This window comes from Falco cherrug, chromosome 6 (genome assembly GCF_023634085.1).
Source record: "Falco cherrug isolate bFalChe1 chromosome 6, bFalChe1.pri, whole genome shotgun sequence".
Taxonomy (NCBI): Eukaryota; Metazoa; Chordata; class Aves; order Falconiformes; family Falconidae; genus Falco; species Falco cherrug.
The window spans coordinates 4,667,988-4,684,216 of record NC_073702.1 but is presented as its reverse complement, the minus strand read 5'-3'; the positions used below and the strand labels follow the sequence as shown (position 1 = coordinate 4,684,216).

General features: G+C 47.2%; 2 protein-coding genes across 5 annotated transcripts in view; one reads left to right on the top strand and one right to left on the bottom strand.

Moving 5' to 3' along the window:
- Nucleotides 1-11,627, top strand: part of ANKRD6 (ankyrin repeat domain 6) — a 102,601-nt gene extending 90,974 nt beyond the window's left edge. For all 4 annotated transcript variants that reach the window (XM_055714402.1, XM_055714403.1, XM_027798007.2 and 1 more), the window contains 9 exons: nt 860-958; nt 1,193-1,270; nt 2,077-2,181; nt 2,434-2,571; nt 2,934-3,110; nt 5,137-5,289; nt 5,885-5,998; nt 7,731-8,058; nt 9,312-11,627. In XM_055714402.1, coding sequence (XP_055570377.1) covers nt 860-958; nt 1,193-1,270; nt 2,077-2,181; nt 2,434-2,571; nt 2,934-3,110; nt 5,137-5,289; nt 5,885-5,998; nt 7,731-8,058; nt 9,312-9,886 — 1,767 coding nt within the window. In that variant the 3' untranslated portion in view covers nt 9,887-11,627. The remainder of the gene's footprint in view (nt 1-859; nt 959-1,192; nt 1,271-2,076; nt 2,182-2,433; nt 2,572-2,933; nt 3,111-5,136; nt 5,290-5,884; nt 5,999-7,730; nt 8,059-9,311) is intronic.
- Nucleotides 11,628-13,480: 1,853 nt separating this feature from the next.
- On the bottom strand, nt 13,481-15,822 carry LYRM2 (LYR motif containing 2). Its single transcript, XM_055714405.1, has 3 exons — nt 15,680-15,822; nt 14,976-15,116; nt 13,481-14,048 (listed from the first exon to the last, which is right to left on the bottom strand). The coding sequence occupies exons 1-3, from the start codon at nt 15,722-15,724 to the stop codon at nt 13,968-13,970; spliced, it is 267 nt and encodes an 88-aa protein (XP_055570380.1). The 5' UTR covers nt 15,725-15,822; the 3' UTR covers nt 13,481-13,967.
- Nucleotides 15,823-16,229: the final 407 nt, after the last annotated feature.

Here is a 16,229-nt window from a genome sequence, read left to right as displayed (position 1 = left end):
GATTAACTGGTGTGAATCTGGCCCAGAGAGACATTCCAGTCCTTCACTCCCCAGCACTACCCTGAGTTGTTCCATATTTGCACATATAATGATTTTATTTATGAATATGCCTCATCCAAGTTCGCAACGAGCAATAGATACTCACTAGTCTCAAGGAGATCTAATTTTCTGAAGGCAAAGGGGACAGGAGGGCGTTATATACACGTGTCCAGTCTCCCTCGAGCAGCTGCTGGCTCTGTTACCAGTGCCTAAATCTGATCACAGCTGTCTTCACCACACTGCACCGGGACAAGGACAGAACACTGTGTTAGTGCTGGACCTGGATTGTCTCCTGGCTTTGGTCCAAAACTTGTTTTTCTTGAGGAATCTCACGAAGAGAACACCAGCCATCTCGCTGCTGGTACTTACCTGGTTCTTTCCGAGTAATGCGATACGTGACCACCTGTGCACCAAATAATCAAACCTGCAAAAACAAAAAAAAAAAAAAAAAAAAAAAAGAGAAAGGAGGTTTTGGTGGGAAAACTGATTCTGCCCTCAGATGTCGTACCCATTTGCTGGTGTTAGAGCTGAGCTGTCTCTAATAAGCGGCATTGTGTGTCACTTGGTTTAGTTAAACCAGGTCACCAGAACCCCAGCTGCATTTCTCAAAACAAGGCTGAAGTAGGTCCTTGCCCCCTCCTGTCCCCATCTTTCCTCCCAGCTCCGCGTTTTTTTAATTGACCAGGCCTTATTCAAGCTTAGCTGTTGCATCAGTGTTGGTCTTTTGACCTCTTGAGTATCTTCTAGGAAGGCGTGTTTTCTGCAGGGTGAGGCCCAAGGACTTGTGTTACACGGTTGTTTTCTGCTTTCTGACTTGCAGGCAGGGGATACTGCGCTCCATGTAGCTGCTGCTCTGAATCACAGGAAGGTGGTTAAGCTGCTGCTGGAGGCAGGGGCTGATGCATCCGTTGTCAACAATGTAAGCAGGACGTGGAGTTTCTCTGGTATCTGGTATTAACGCAGGCCCCCTTCAACGCTCTTCGTATCGTTGGTAGGAAATATTTGGGTGTTAGATTGAATTAAATCTGGGTAAATGAGAGCAGCTGGTCACTTTACTCTTGTGCACAGAGCATGTACTAACCTTGGGTGGAGAAATTCCACTTTTCTAGTAGCTTGTGTTTTGAAGGAAATGGTGTTTTCTTTTTGCTCTCAGGCAGGTCAGACCCCTCTAGAGGTTGCCAGACAGCACAATAACCCTGAGGTTGCGCTTCTCCTGACTAAAGCGTCACAGGTATCTTACAAACCCCTCCCCAACACACACATACCCATGGAGCTGAGGCCAGTTAACCTCGGGAGGCTACATCCCCTGGTCCTTAATCTTCTGCTGTGAAAGGTGCCTACATTTCTGCTGGCGTTGTGTGCTGGCCTCAGGTCTGTGGATGTGGAGCCTTTCACCCCCACGCCTAGCACGGTGTCTGGATTAAGCCCCAGCATTAAGCAGGCGCTGTGAGTGGTGCCGCTGTCCTGAGCAGCAGAGGATGGAGTGGCCAGAGGCACTTGTTCCCTGCAGTGATTAGAAAGCTGCCTTGTACCCAGAATGTTCCTGGGTTGTGTCACTCTGGTACCTGCCTCGGACACATCCCATCCCCGGGATGGTTGCTCCCACTGGAAGATGCTTTGCAATGGGGACAAAACGTCCTGTTTATATTCTGCTGCTGTGTGTGAAATGCTGTAAATGCTCTTCAGCCCAGAAGGCACGTGGGAGGGCTCTGTATCGGGGTGTGATCCCTGGCCTGTTCCTCTTGGTCACCTCTGTGTGAGAGGGGCTGGGCTGGGCTTGGCAACCAGCCTGAGGACACAGGAGGAGGCGCTCACCCTCCCAGGGTGCAGCAGAGTGCCCCGGCAGGCTCAGCTCGGTGGCGGTGGTGTGTTTTCGTGGCTATAAACACCCACGTTGTGCTTGGCCCATCAGCCTCCATCTGGCAGCACGCCCTCCTTTATCCATTGCCATGGAGGTGAAAAAGGTCTGCCCTGTTACTTGGCTTCTGTGGTAGGAAGAGTGTGACATCGCTGCGTAACAGTGTGGTCTGCCTTCAGGTCTCGCGTTTTAACCGTGGAAGAAGCCTGAGGAAGAGGAGAGAGAGACTGAAGGAGGAAAGGCGAGCTCAGTCAGTACCACGGGATGAAGTGGTACAGAGCAAGGTACAACCCAGCGTTACCAGCCGCGTCTGCTGCGGGGAGGGAGCGCAAATAAAACCCATCGGGACCGTATCTTTGGAGCCATCACTTGTGCATGACCACGGCAGCTGTCTGAGGCAATCTGTCGTGCTTTGCTGGTACAGAGTTGCCCACTCACATGTGCACAGCAGCTTAAAAAAACTGGGGAAGTGAAGAAAAGGTGCCTTTTCCCCATCTCTGCCACTGCTCTGACCTCCCTGTCTTTGCTTCAAGCAGGGCAGCGTCTCAGCTGCTGATGACACACTGAGCAGCGACCAGCCACCGCAGAGGAAGAGCGATCTGAAGGATGAACCGCGGTTGAACTCACCAGATCCCAAAGGAAAGAAGAGCAAAAAGAAAAAGCCAAAGGAAAAGGTATATCAGTAGATTTAAAATGGTAAGAGAGAGAAGGATAGTTACTGAGCAATAGTACAGGTGTCCCTTCAGCGCATCGGCGAATCAGGGCAGCAGCCTCACCATGCCCATGGGGCAGAGCTAGTCTTCAGGCAGAACCCATTGCTGGTGGGGAAATTCTGCTGCAGAGGGTCACGTGAACCAGAATTGTACAGAAATTGCATTATTGTGCAGACAGACACCAAGCTTGTGGCCAGCCACTGCAGCTGGACTGCTGTTTTAATCAGCTTTTTGCTGTAATTGTCACGATGGATGTCCCGTTCCCCTCAGGAACAGTTTACCAAGAGGCTCACAAATAGGGGGAAATGTTGTATTTTGTGCAGGTTTCAGCACTCTCGGACCCCATCTCCCCAGCCGATCAGCAGCCGCTCCCTCGGCCTCAGCAAAATGTGCCCAAGCGCAGAAGTAAACATCACTGCTCCTCTCCCCCCCCGCCCCACGAGGTCCGAGCCTACCAGCTGTACACACTGTACCGAGGGAAGGACGGGAAGGTGATGCAGGTGAGCGGGAAGGTGATGCAGGTGAGCGGGAAGGTGATGCAGGTGAGCGGGAAGGTGATGCAGGTGAGCTGCCCCCGGGCAGGGTTGCCCCGGGGATAGAAAGTCCGTTTGATTAACTCACTCTGGGTGGTATGAAGTGATGGCTGCGGGTTTGTTTTCCTGGTTTGGGCTTCAGCTGCATTTTGGCCTGAAGTCTGATGAACAGTAGGCTGGTTTTGTGGATGATAAACGTGACATGCTTAACTAGTTTTGATCTACAAATGATTTCCTGTTTGGATGTAAGGTGGGAACTGCAATTGGAAATGACACTGGAATGTTTATGATACGCTTTGAAACGTTAAGATTTGTGACAGGAAATTCAAAGCGCTTTTCTAAGGAGAAAAAGTGAAAGCAGCGTGGCAGCACTGAAGCTTGCTACCTAAGCCAAGAGCTTGAGTACACTCAATAGGTTTTGTTTCAATTCTTTCTGTTTATTGCAACATGTCCTTGGGGATTCAAGGAGGCAGGAGCTGTACAGAAACTTGGAGTTGGCAGCTGGTGTACATTTATTCCAGTTTAGAGGCTGGTATTTTAGTCATTTCATTCCGCAAGTATTTACCAGTACACATTTATAAAAAGCATAAAACTGGTCAGCAAGTTACCCTGTAGACATTATAAATGTCTGTATTGTCGTTTTCTGAATACTGCCCTCCTGTACCTCTGGGAGGTCAGTCCTTTCATTTCCTTAGCTTCTCACATGCATCTACCCGCTCTCCTCAGCCCCTCGCTGTCAGGAAAATCCAGATGATTATAAAATAAAATAGTAGAAATTCAGCAGATGCTGAAGATCACTCAAGTCAGACTTCAGAGATTTTACTGGCCGTATTTTCCAGCATCTCCCTGTATAACGCTTGGGAAATTTCCAGACAGGGGCACTGTGGCATTATCCTAACAGCAGACACCAGAAAGGATGGAGGAGCTTTCATATGTTAAAAGGAGTATCTCCCTGCCCCTAGGATCCGATGGTAGGAGCTTGGGCCAGTGGGAAGGACTTGGGGAGCAGGAAGAAGGTGCAGAGAGCAGACAGGATTTGTATACAAACCTAACCTATTCACGAGGATTAGCGTAATAGAGCTAGACTCTCGTTCCTCCCCTTCTTTTTTCCTCTCTTTCTTCTTTGATGCCCTCAGGCCCTGAATAGCAAACAGAATTTAAGTACCTGTATTTCTGAAGCTTTCTTTAGTGCTTAGCAAACCACCTGCCTTGCCCTGCCATGGGAATAACATAACCCCCAATTTGTCAGGGCCTAAAGAGAGAGGGAGGCTCCTCTGCAGCCAGATTCAGAGCAGCCCCTGCGGGTTCCTGACTCACCCCCTGAAGGAGCCAGCCTTGCCTGTGGGCAGCAGTGGAAGCCGATGAGGGTTAGCTGTCCTTGCTCAAGGGAGCCTTTGGTGACCACCTCCCTGAGAGATTTAAACGTGGTCGGTGCGGCTCCCCTTGCAGAGGAGCCTGGACATGGTGTCATGCCAGTCCAAGGATGGCAGCGGTGTGCACAGAAGACAAGGGGCAGCTGAAGGCCAGCAGGAGCTGTGGGACCTTGACATAGAGTACAAAATAATAAAAAAAAAGCGCTAATTATTGGCATTAGGTTAAAATACAACCGCCCCCAAACCCACCCAGATACACGTCAGGGATTTTTTGTACAATTCAGAATGACAGCGGGGGGGGTATAGGCCTGTAACACGGTACCCTCACACGCACACAGTGCCACCGCGTACGTGATCTGAGCGCACCGCTGGTGGCCGCAGTGGAACCGGCACTCCGTGCGTTAGGATGCATCCATATAAATCAGATCAATCCTTTTCTAGTCTCGCTGCTTTTCCAACTAAGCGCCTGTTTACTGAGCTACGGTAAGACGTTATCAGGAGGGTGAGATACAGTACATGGTACAGAGGAGCCCAAGACTGACTCAAGAAAGCTGTGATAATGTTCCAGGTGTGCTAAGGGAACAGTGGGATGTAGCAAGTAAATGTATTACTCCTTTCAGGCACCGATAAATGGATGTCGTTGTGAGCCCCTGATAAATAAACTGGAGAATCAGCTGGAGGCAACGGTGGAAGAGATAAAAGCTGAGTTTGGGACAGTACAAGACAAGATGAATGTTAAGCTGGGCCAGATGGAAAGCAAAACTCAGCATCAAGTAAGAATATGACCCTGAGGTCTGCTTGTCCGTATGACTACAAGAAACATACTGTAAGCTTAATGAATGTTTCCATTGCCATGATTCGTTTATTGGTTCTTGTGTTGTAAAAATGAACCTGAGAGCTAATACTCAAGACCAGGGAACTGTGACATTCCACAGGGATCTAATGTTGCAAACTAGAGTTTTGCAAAAAACACTTTATAAAGTGTTAGGGCCTCAAGCAGTCTAGATTTATTGTCTAAAGAAGCACTGGAAGCCACTTAAGAGGGAAACTTAAAAGTCAGAAGGCAGTTCTGCAGCTGGTTGGTTCATAATTGTAAAAATCCCTCTTGCTGAATTCTGTTTGCACTGAGATCCAAAATAGTCTAAATTATTTTTTAATTGTTGTTCATTGATAATTTTGTGACTGAACCTTTTTGCAAACTACACCTAGTTGTAGTTGGCAGCATTCCTAGAAATGAAGACTGAAAAACAGCCTGTACTTGTGACTTACCAGGTTCACAGATGGGGGGTTTATTTGCTGTTTAACATGATCATCTCAGCTAAATTGTTTTTTGGTTTTGTTTTTGTTTTTTCTTTTTTTCCCCCCCAGCTCCGTGTTTTAGACAAGCTTATGGCTGAGCGGCTGTCCGCAGAGAGAACAGAGTGCCTTCACCGCCTGCAACAGCACACTGAGCTGGAAAAAAATGAGGGGGAGAAACGGCAGGTAGGGCTTGAAAGAGCTACTCCCTGTTAGCTCCGATGGATCACCTCACGAGTTTCATTCCAGCAGGCAGAGAGAATATTGGAGATTTATCTCATCTGTTGAAACAGGCAAAAGAGTTTCAAAACCCACATTATTCCTATCCACCACCTTAATATCTAAACCAAATTTATACAGCTTTTACATTAGAAATGGGGAATGTGAAATCCAGTCCCACTGTCATAGTTTAATTTGGTGGGTCTGAAGCGAGACCTGTAACATAGGTATTTTTTTCGTATAACATAGTGCTTTGCAAAACTTCCTACTACTAAATTTTTAACAGTTATACTTTCAGCTTTTGCTTCATTAAAGGACGTCTGCAGGAACATCTGCAAACAGTAACAAAGGCCAAGATCTGTGGTGTTCCTTTTAGTTCTCATCCATGTGACCGTGTGCCCTGGGAATCTCTCCCTTCTGTGTTTGATCTTTTTTCCCCTCATGCATTAAGAGGCTTCAGTTCTTCCCTCTGACTTTGGCAACAGCGCACTACCTCCAAGTTGTGTGTTACTGCAAATAGGCAAGTTCTTTTTGTATGCTTGTTTAACCAGCACTACAAGAATAACTGTTCCTGTAGAGATCCAGCTCTTGCCCTTCTAGCTTCTGCAAAAACTTACCACTAAAACATACAAGAAACTTGTGTTTCTGAACTCACACAGGTAAATATAAAACACAATTATTTTTCTCATTATTGGTATTCTTCTAAGAGTTGAGAAATACACTTTGTGCTAGTAAAATGTCACTACTTTTTAAAAGACCATTCCAAATCTTGTGTTAAATTGGCAGCTGTGATAATCCTAGCATAAACTACCAATCAAGATACTTCAGTCTGCCATCTGCAAAGCACTTCGCTCCAAAAGAAAGTACTTACCAAACTAAGGCAGCGTTAGTTTTTATTTCATAATAGGAGACAGTATTATATTGGCTTCTGAACGCCTAGGCTTGTGCTCCATCTCCTTGTAATCTCTGTTTAAGAAATGAGATACTGGAGTGACAGGTCAGGTGAACTGCTGAAATTTCATTAAGTGCTATCAGCTGTTCCTGTTGTGTCGTGTCTAATTGAAGCTACTGGAAAACCCGAGCTGGGCTTTACTAAATGCACGGACTAAGTGTCCATGGGCATAGGAGGGCCTGACCTGAATTCGTGATGCTGTATGAGTAAGAGGGTAAAAGAGCTACTCATATTTTAAATGGTTACTGGTAAATGCCTCCGCAGCTGACACTTACTAAGCACCTTTGTAATTTGAAAGTGGTTAGTAATTTGTCATTTGGCGTGGGACTCATCTTTGTCCCTGAATGACCAGAGAAGCAGAGGTTGGCAATGGTATAAAGCTGTACCCCAGAAGTGTTTAATTTGACTCTTAAAAAACGGCAGTTTTGACCACATGTGATGTTCCTTGCACTTAGAAAGTACCACTGACTGTACGATCGAACAAGTCATCCCTGATCCAGATGACTTACGGTCGCACCTTCAAACTAAGAGGTGGTAGCTTGGACTAAAGAAGGTGCCTTTCGCTAGCTAGTTCTTCATCTTTCCTAATTTGCAGTCCTTTAAATATTCCCAATGGCAGCACACATATCTGTACAGGGAGTCTAAGCCCACAGACAACCTGGCTTGCTTCTCCTTGTCCCTACCACACGTCCTCAGCAGCTCGGAACCAATCACAGGACCATCTAATTTACAGTCTTTTTCTCATAGATTTCCTTGGTTGATGAGCTGAAGACGTGGTGCATGTTGAAGATTCAGAATCTGGAGCTCAAGCTTTCTGGAGATTCCAGGTCATCGAGACCAAAGTCAACTTTGTCCACTTGTGAGTCTCTCACCGAGACCCTGGATACCGAGAACCACCCCCAGAGTGGCAAGGACTGCAAAGCCAGCCAGTCCGTGCTGCAGTCAGAGGGCTCCCACCAGCACTCCTACACCACGCTTCCCAACAGCCTCTCGGAAGACGGGGGAAGGAGCAGAGTGCAGATGCCAGGACAGAGCTTTGGGCAACATTTTTGCAATCAACGCGATGATGGGTCAGGTACAACCTTGTTAGGTGCTTAGATGTCATAGTCATTCAATGGCAAGCTAATTAACTGAGGGCTGCTTCTAGTAATACCATGGATGTTAATCCTGGCTGTGTGTTTTCCCTCATCCATATGCCTAATGTCTCGGGATTAGAATACACTTCAAGGCAGCCACTGGGAATATTTTAAGACATGGTTGGGTGGAATTCCACTGACTCTTCTGGGTGCTTCCATGTCACTGTGTCTTTGAAGCCAAATCCTTTGGTGCTCTGAATAACTGTTTTCTGAAATTTCTCCAACTTCCCACTCAGAATTGTTCCCACCCTGCTGTCTGTCAGGAAGGTGTGCAGATTATCAAAGTCTACTGAAGAAACTGTATTGCATTTAGTGATTTTCAGAAGCATGGAAGCTATAATGGCAGGGTGCAAGGATGTGAACCTAAAATACTAATTTACCGTGTTAATATTAGAAGTGCAAGGACGCAGAATAAACCTTCACTTTTTCCTTTTTTCCTGAACCAAAGTCTGTTTAATTATTAGTTCATTTGACAAGAACGAAAATAGCTGAGAGCATTCAATCCCATTCAGGGATCGAGGCCACCCAAAGATATGGTTCAAGCCACATCTCTCTCTGTGCTTGGTCAGGGAAGCTTTTGAGGAAAAAAAAAAAAAAAAACCACCCAAAAACCCCAGGCAGAATGGCCAAGTCTCCACATCCAAGAATAATGCTATCAAAGCCCTGGACTTCTGTAAAAGACATTGTATATACCCCCAAAACGCCATGCAAAGTGAACAGCCATGGACAAGGAGACACCCTGTCAGGCTAGACAGGCAGAAGACCACACAGGAGATCTTGTGGTAGCGTGACTGTGAGCTATACTGCATTGAACGGTTCAGAAGCATCAGAACGTGTTACCTTTGCAAAATTATGGGCCTTCGAGTTTTGTAGCAGCAGGGTGTTCATAAACTAATCTGGCAGTCTAGCCTGATCTTTGTTCCACAGCCTTCTGATGAAGTCCTTTGATGGCTGTCGGCCTGTAGTCCCGCAGTCGCAAGGCAGTGCCTCTCTGCCTAAGCCAGCTTTTCTCTTTGAATGACTCTTTATCACCTGACTGGGAAGACGTGATAAACTAATACAGGCCTTTACAGTGTACACACAGCATCGTGTGTGGGAAACGGCATCATTCACTGAACAATGAGGATTTCCAAATGCTAAAATGCATGCCTGGGACTTTCATAACTATGTATGTCTGTATCTTATTCTGTAGGTACAGAGCAACAGTTAATCGTTGGCGGACCAGCTGCTTCTTCTGCCCCTGCTCAAGACGTCAGGCCAAAGGACAGAGGCGTTAGTGCCAGCACGTTTCACAGGTTCCAGCAGCAGCTGCCCTCCTCCGAGCCTCTGGGCTCCAAATTAAGACACGTTAAGGTTCAAGCTGCTTTGGAGCCCTTGACTGAGCCGGCAAAGACTGAACCACAGAGCGGCTACTTCATTGACAAAGGAACTCAGACAAAGAAGTCCAGCAAAAGCGGGCAGTCAAGGCACAAAGCTCTGCACCATGGCGGGGCACACCAGAGCCAGGAGCAGCAGCCCTCCACCCTGCCTGTGGGACAGCCACCTGCCCCTCCACTCAGAGACACCTCCCAGGCCCTGGAGATAACACAGTACTTCTTTGAGGCCGTTTCCACGCAGATGGAGAAGTGGTATGAACGGAAGATAGAAGAAGCCCGGTGCCAAGCTAATCAGAAAGCACAGCAAGACAAAGCTGTGCTCAAGGAGCATATCAAAAGCTTAGAAGAAGAGCTCAGCAAATTAAGGACTAAGGTGCAGAAAGAGAGCTAGCATCTACCCAGCGCGTAAAGACAAGCAACAGGACTCATTCTGGAACCTGCTGTACAGGAATCTGGAATATTGATAGGTATATATATATTTATATATATTTGTAGTGCCTGTTACATGCAAACAAAATGCTCTCTTTCAGGAGTAGAAATAACTTTGGGAACTCTAGAACTGAGAAGAATTCATATACTCATATGCAGACTGTACTGAAGACAATGATGCTGCAGGGTAGATCCATTTTTTGTTACTTCCAAGAGTCCGTTAAATATTACATTCTCAATTTCCAGGTGCTGCTTGAAAACAAATTGCATTACAAACCAAAACTACTTTCTGAAGAGGAAATTTCCTCATTTCCACATAGGTCACGTGTAGCTAGAGGGTTCCACTGTGTGCTACGTGTAAACATGTAGTGATACCAATCCTACAAGAAATCCAGGATGTTTAAGAGCTTTTAACAGAATTCAAATAGGGGTGAAGGGCTATTGGTACTATTTTAGATACTCCCCAGTGTGTGTCTCTAGTCAGTGGAGAGAAGCTACAGAACCCACTCAAATTACAAGCCCATGTAAGTGACAGATGCAGGTTTCCAGCTGGGCTCTCATGGAGCGAGGTGCTAAGGTGAGTCATTGCATTGGGTACAGTGGTTTTAGTTGCTACTTTGCTTTTCTTTTGGTTTTACATTACTAAAACAAATTCTAAATTAATTTGTCTCTCTTTTTTTTTTTTAACGGTGTCCTGGTTGCAAAGCTCCTTGTACTGAGATGTTTTGTTTAGGGCATGGATGGCAAATATTTTACCATAACAATGCTCTATTTGTTAGGTATAATATTTTTGTGTAACTCTCCTTTCCTTCAAGCAGCAAATGGCTGATTTCTCTACTACTGAAGAAGCTTGAAAAAGTCCTTTATCTAAAGAAGTGAAAGCTTGGTTCCCTGTACTCAAATGTTACTTTTTCTGCGGAGTCAGGATCCTCTCCTAGACACCTTATTCAGACTGTCTTCCTTTGTTCCTCTGAACGATTGATTCCGCTCTCTGTTTTCCCCCATGAATCTCTAAAAAGAGAGGCCAGGCCGTGGTGAGTCTGCGGGTCTCCATGAAACCAGTCCTCGCAGTCCCGCAACGTGGAACTTAACGCACGTTAAAGTTCTTATGGATGTGTTTCGTTATAAAAATCAAAACTTACCCTGACCAAGGTTGTCCGAGCTGACAGACTCCAGGTAAACTAAAGGCACTGTAACTCGCTGCATCTGCACCCCTTTAGGGTTTCCTCCTTACACCTCTGAGAAGGCTCCATCAGATTCTGTTAGACGAGTAAGTTTACTTAACAGTTTGTGATAGAACAATAGTTCAAACACAGGATAGCACTGTTTCGCCAAGGGAAGATTTTTGTTTCTGTACTGAGGAACCCTAAAATCAATACAGAATACTTTACAGTATTGAAGACAGCATTGACTAATTAGTAATTAAGCTTTTGTCTTCTTAGCAGATGTATAAAGCAAAGAAAACTGTATTATATATCAATATTTTTAAAGTTCCTATTAATGCACTATCAAGACAAGTATATCTGCAGTTATGGAAACACCAGTTTTACTGCTCTGACTTCCGTAGTCTAATATAGACACTTTTGTATGTTCACAGTTTTGTTTAAGCTACTGTAGGAACGCAGAAGCATGCTATTTAAGTTTTGTATCATCTGGATAAAGTGAATGTTTTGCCAAGCAATTAAAATAATTGTTGCTCACAAGTCTGTGGTGTAACATTTTCTAGCCAGAGAAAATGGACACGATCCCCTCACTTGACTTAGAAGGGGGAGCAGAAAATCAGACTTCAACTTCAAAACTTGGGTGTTTGTGGTTATAAGACGCGGAAACCAGGTCTGCCATCTGTCCCGAGGGAGGCTGCAGGGACCAACGGCCATTTGTTAGCTGATGCACGCACCCACCCTTTCAGAACTTTCTGGCACAGGGCTGACTTATGCAGCTGATCACACACGTGCTCCTGAGCTTGTACAAGGGCGAGGCTAGGGCTTTAGCTAATTTACCTTCCATACAAACTGCACTACCGAGTCAGGCGTTGGAGTAGTAATTTAAGACAGGAACTTAGCCTCAGAGTACTGATTTTAGAGGTTTTCTGAAGCCAAGAAGCATACTGTGAAATAAAGGCATTTTCTGCCAGTTCCTTTGTACTCCCCTCAGTAGCCCCCACTTCAAAACTGCTAGAGTTGAAGGACTTCTTCATAAAATACCTACATTACCTGCCTTTCTCTGCAGCACACACTTGGAGTAAATTTACCTACCCTAGCAGGCTACACCCGGACTCTGCAAGGCCTCCGGCGGGCAACTTTATCGGACAAGCCCAGAGAGCCACGGAGAGGACAGGCAGCAGCACTCATGAGATCAGCAGTTGTCCAGGGCGCTGCCGCTCCAGCCCTATTCCTGGATTACGTGGCCACAACCTAGAAAGTCCAAACTGCAGAGTCAAAGGAGTAATGCAGACGCAGGGCTCCGAATGGAAGGCGCGGTGACGAGGCAGCAGGGTAGAGTCTCCTGATGCAGGAGCCGAAATCCAATCACTGGCTGAAGGGAAAGGGAATGCTACCTGTGAGAACTGATTACAGCTTTGTTTAGTCAAAATTCCTCTCTAAACTGCATTTTCTGGTAACGTGAAAAGTCAATCTCCAACACATTAATGTTCTGTCAGACCATTCTACCAGCAAATGTTAAGAAAATTGAAATTTTAACAAAATATTTAGTCATACATATTTTTCACTGACCAATTAGAAGCTTAAAGGCTTCTGTCTACGCAAACCTGAACTCTTTTACAACCTCACTGGCTGCCTGAGCCACATCCTGAAATGTGAAGAAGTATCATAGGAAAGGATTCTGCAATGACTTTCAGAAAAACAATCAGAAATTAAAAAAAAAAAAAAAAAAAAAAAGAGGCACTTTCTTGTTAAGCAGCAGCCTTTTGCAAACCAGCTTTGTTGAAGTACTTAGTAGTACGAAGACACTTTGTTTGGCTCCAGCAAGAAGCACACCCTTCAGGCTCCTGAGGGGAGTCCTTCTTCCCCCCTGGAGCCGGGAGAGGGAACACTGTCTGTCCCTTCCCCTGTGGCAGCAGTGGCACTTACCAGAGCTGCTGGGAGGCGATCCAGCTCGCCCACTCAGCAGAAAGCCCCCTTGGCCAGGGGAGGTGGCTCCTTAACAGCAGACTGGGAGAGGGAAGGGGTCCCGCATCCCCTGAAACAACAACTGAAGTCGCTCACAGCTCCTGGACGGTCAGGTGTTTATCTACTGTTGCCTGGCATTTGAAACTGATACGGGGAGGGGGGTGGGGAAAGCAACACTGCCCTTCACAGGAAGGTAAGAACAGGTGCAAGCAAGAAGGTAAGAAGGTTGCAAACAACCATAATATTTGCAGTTAGTATTTTCTATCTGTAATTTTGCTTTATATTGACTTTTAAGGTCACTAACTTCAAGGCACTTACCGTTAAATTGGTAATAAGTGGTTCTGGGGCTGAAATTTCTAATTTTCATGAAGATCTCCCTTTTTAAGTTTTATTCAGCTATAACTGAAAATCAACATCTACATACAAAACATTTTCTTAATGTTTTATTGTGTTTGTCTTGGGCCCATTTATTTATCCCAAATGCATTTTTTAATCTCAAGTTTTGGTACAAATCCTTGGCACAGTCCAGAAAGAGCTGTTACCACGATGAATGTTACCACTTAAGAGTTGCCACAATAGAAAACAGGTAAAATGATGTGGCTTACATTTATTTTCCATTTCCCTGGCACAACACCGCTGCTGTAATTTTTGGTGCTTTCTGCTTTTCTCACATCACATGCTACATCATCCATTCACTTTTTTGAAGTTCTTTGTCAGGGTGATTTCCACACAGGAGGGTAAGCAAACCAAGAAGAACAGGAAGGGGAAAAAACAAACTAAAACCCCACTGTGGCAGAGCCCACCTTCAAACATTACCAGGTTGTCAGCAAAAGCTGCTATTACAACCACATTCTGGAAAAAAATACTATGTTTGCTTGCAGCAGATGAAAATCCAGCTGTCAACAGAAATTAAGATCAGGATTTTGCCAGCTTAAGCGCTCTTTGAAGTTCCTGAAGTTGCATGTTGCCTTGAGTAATCATCATCCTGATCGCGTCCTGTAACACAAAATGGAATGTACTGAACCGAGCGTCTGGACACAGCACAGTTTTATACACGCATGCCGATTGTAACACATCAAGTACATACAAGTCGTACCAGCACTACTGTGATCTGTTTCTTTGTGTGAAGTAACACTATAGTCACTGAGATGGTTACAAAACAGGTGGATAAACAAATTTTCTCCAGTTCCTTAAATGATGGGTTTAGGGGCTGGTTACGGCTTTGCTTTAAAGCTCAGTTTTGAACTGGATTCAGGCTCCTAATAATGTTTTCTTTACGCCTCTGCATCTACCACCTTTGCAACTAAGTAGTGACAACTGCACGCTGGCATTATGAGGACAGGTGTTTTACTGAGGAAGTGGATGTTTCTCTCAGCATTTTTATCTAAGTACACTAACACGTTGTCTGCAGAATTCAGCCACCAATTCCTTGAGCACCGACCAGAAAAAGGATCAAACCAGAAAACAGGAGACATACAAGAAACGCAAAGGTTTCTGCATTTCATACATGCTTCATATTGACAACCATCCAATTTAATTGTGCTCAGCTTGAGTATTGTTGAAATTAAAGATTTAAAAAAAAAGCTATAGAAAGCTTGACCATTAATACACTTATGATATTTACCGTCTTATTCGATATAATTTTTCTGATTTGTGGTTTGAGTAAGCAGGATTTGTTTTGTTTTTAGCTTTCTAATTCCAGATTATTATCTGGAAATTAGAGAAACATTACTACCACCAACAGAGGGGATAATATTTAGAGATGCTGAATTGTTTCTTCATATAAATGCTTAAGAGAAAATAACAGGAGACTTCACAGCAGTCTAGAAGTGACACCTACGAAACAAACGTGACAAAGCACAGGACAGCTCACTGACCGTTCCCGAGGGCAGGCAGTCAGGGTTGCAGGTTCCCAATCCTCACCTCTTCTGTAGCATCCTTATTTCTCCTGAATTCTTCCCTGGCCCAGTCCTTTAAATAGTGACGATCTGCTTCTGCAGGGACCTCACGGATAGCCCGCAGGATCTTCCTGTACAACTGAAGAACCTGCTGTCGCCTCAGGAACTGGGGAAGGGAAAGGGAAATCTATCCACTGTCCCAGGACACTGCTGCGCGCTGTGCCCTCGGTGGCTTTGAGGGACGCTTGAAGAGCGACGCCCATCGCCTTTTCCATTCCAAAACGTGCAGTCTTGCTTCAGATCCCCGTCCGAGGAACTTAAGTTTCACAAAAAGGAACGTGCTGAATGGGAGTACCTCGCGGTGCCTAAGGCTACTGGCAGCACAGGATCATTTCGGTTTGAAAAGCCCTTCGAGATCACCAAGGCCAGCGCTGACCCAGCGCCGCGCAGGCCGCCGCTGCAGCACACGCCCAGCACCACATCTAAACGCCTCCAGGGCCGGAGAAGCCACCGCCTCCCCGGGCAGCCCGTTCCCGTGCCCGACCACCCTTCTGGCCCCCGCCAGGCCTCCCCCGGCACGGCCCGAAGCTGGTGCCCCCCGCCCCGTCGCCGAGGCGCGCCGCCCGCCTCCCGCCGCCGCCGGGCGCCCAGGGACGGCCGGGCCTGGCGCTGCCTGGCACAGCGCAGCCCGGAGAGCGCGGCCCCCGCCGGCAGGCCCGAGCCCCGTACCTGCCTCAGGGTGAGCGCTGCCGGTGGCAGGCGCCCGGCCGCCATGACGCGCAGCCCCGCCGCCGAGCGCGGCCCAGGGGCGGCCGTTCCCCCGGGCTGGGCCGCGGTGCGCGCCCGCTCTCCGGCAGCCGGGGCCGGCCGGGGGAAGGCGCCTCCCCCCGGGGCGGGCCGGCTGCTTGCGGCCGCTCGGAACCCCCGAAGCCGGCGAGCGTTCGCGTACGGGTGGGAGCCGCCGCGCCCGGCAGCGCAGGGCCCGGGCCCGTCACCCCGCCGGGACGGCGCGGCCCGCTGGCAGCCGCCGCGGGGGGAGGGGCGGGGGCGGCGGCAGGGCGCGGGGCGCACGCGGCTGGGGCAGCGCACCGGCACTTCCCGCCCCTTTCTGGGCCGCGGCGGCACCACGCTCACAATGAGGCACCGTCGGGTCTCGTACACAAAGAAAATCTCCAACGAGAGTCCCGGGGCGTATAAACACTAACCTTCCTTCCGCTTGTCACCGAGAAATCAAAACACCTGGGCCCCTGATCAGCCCCCGGTGCTGGCATTATCCTCA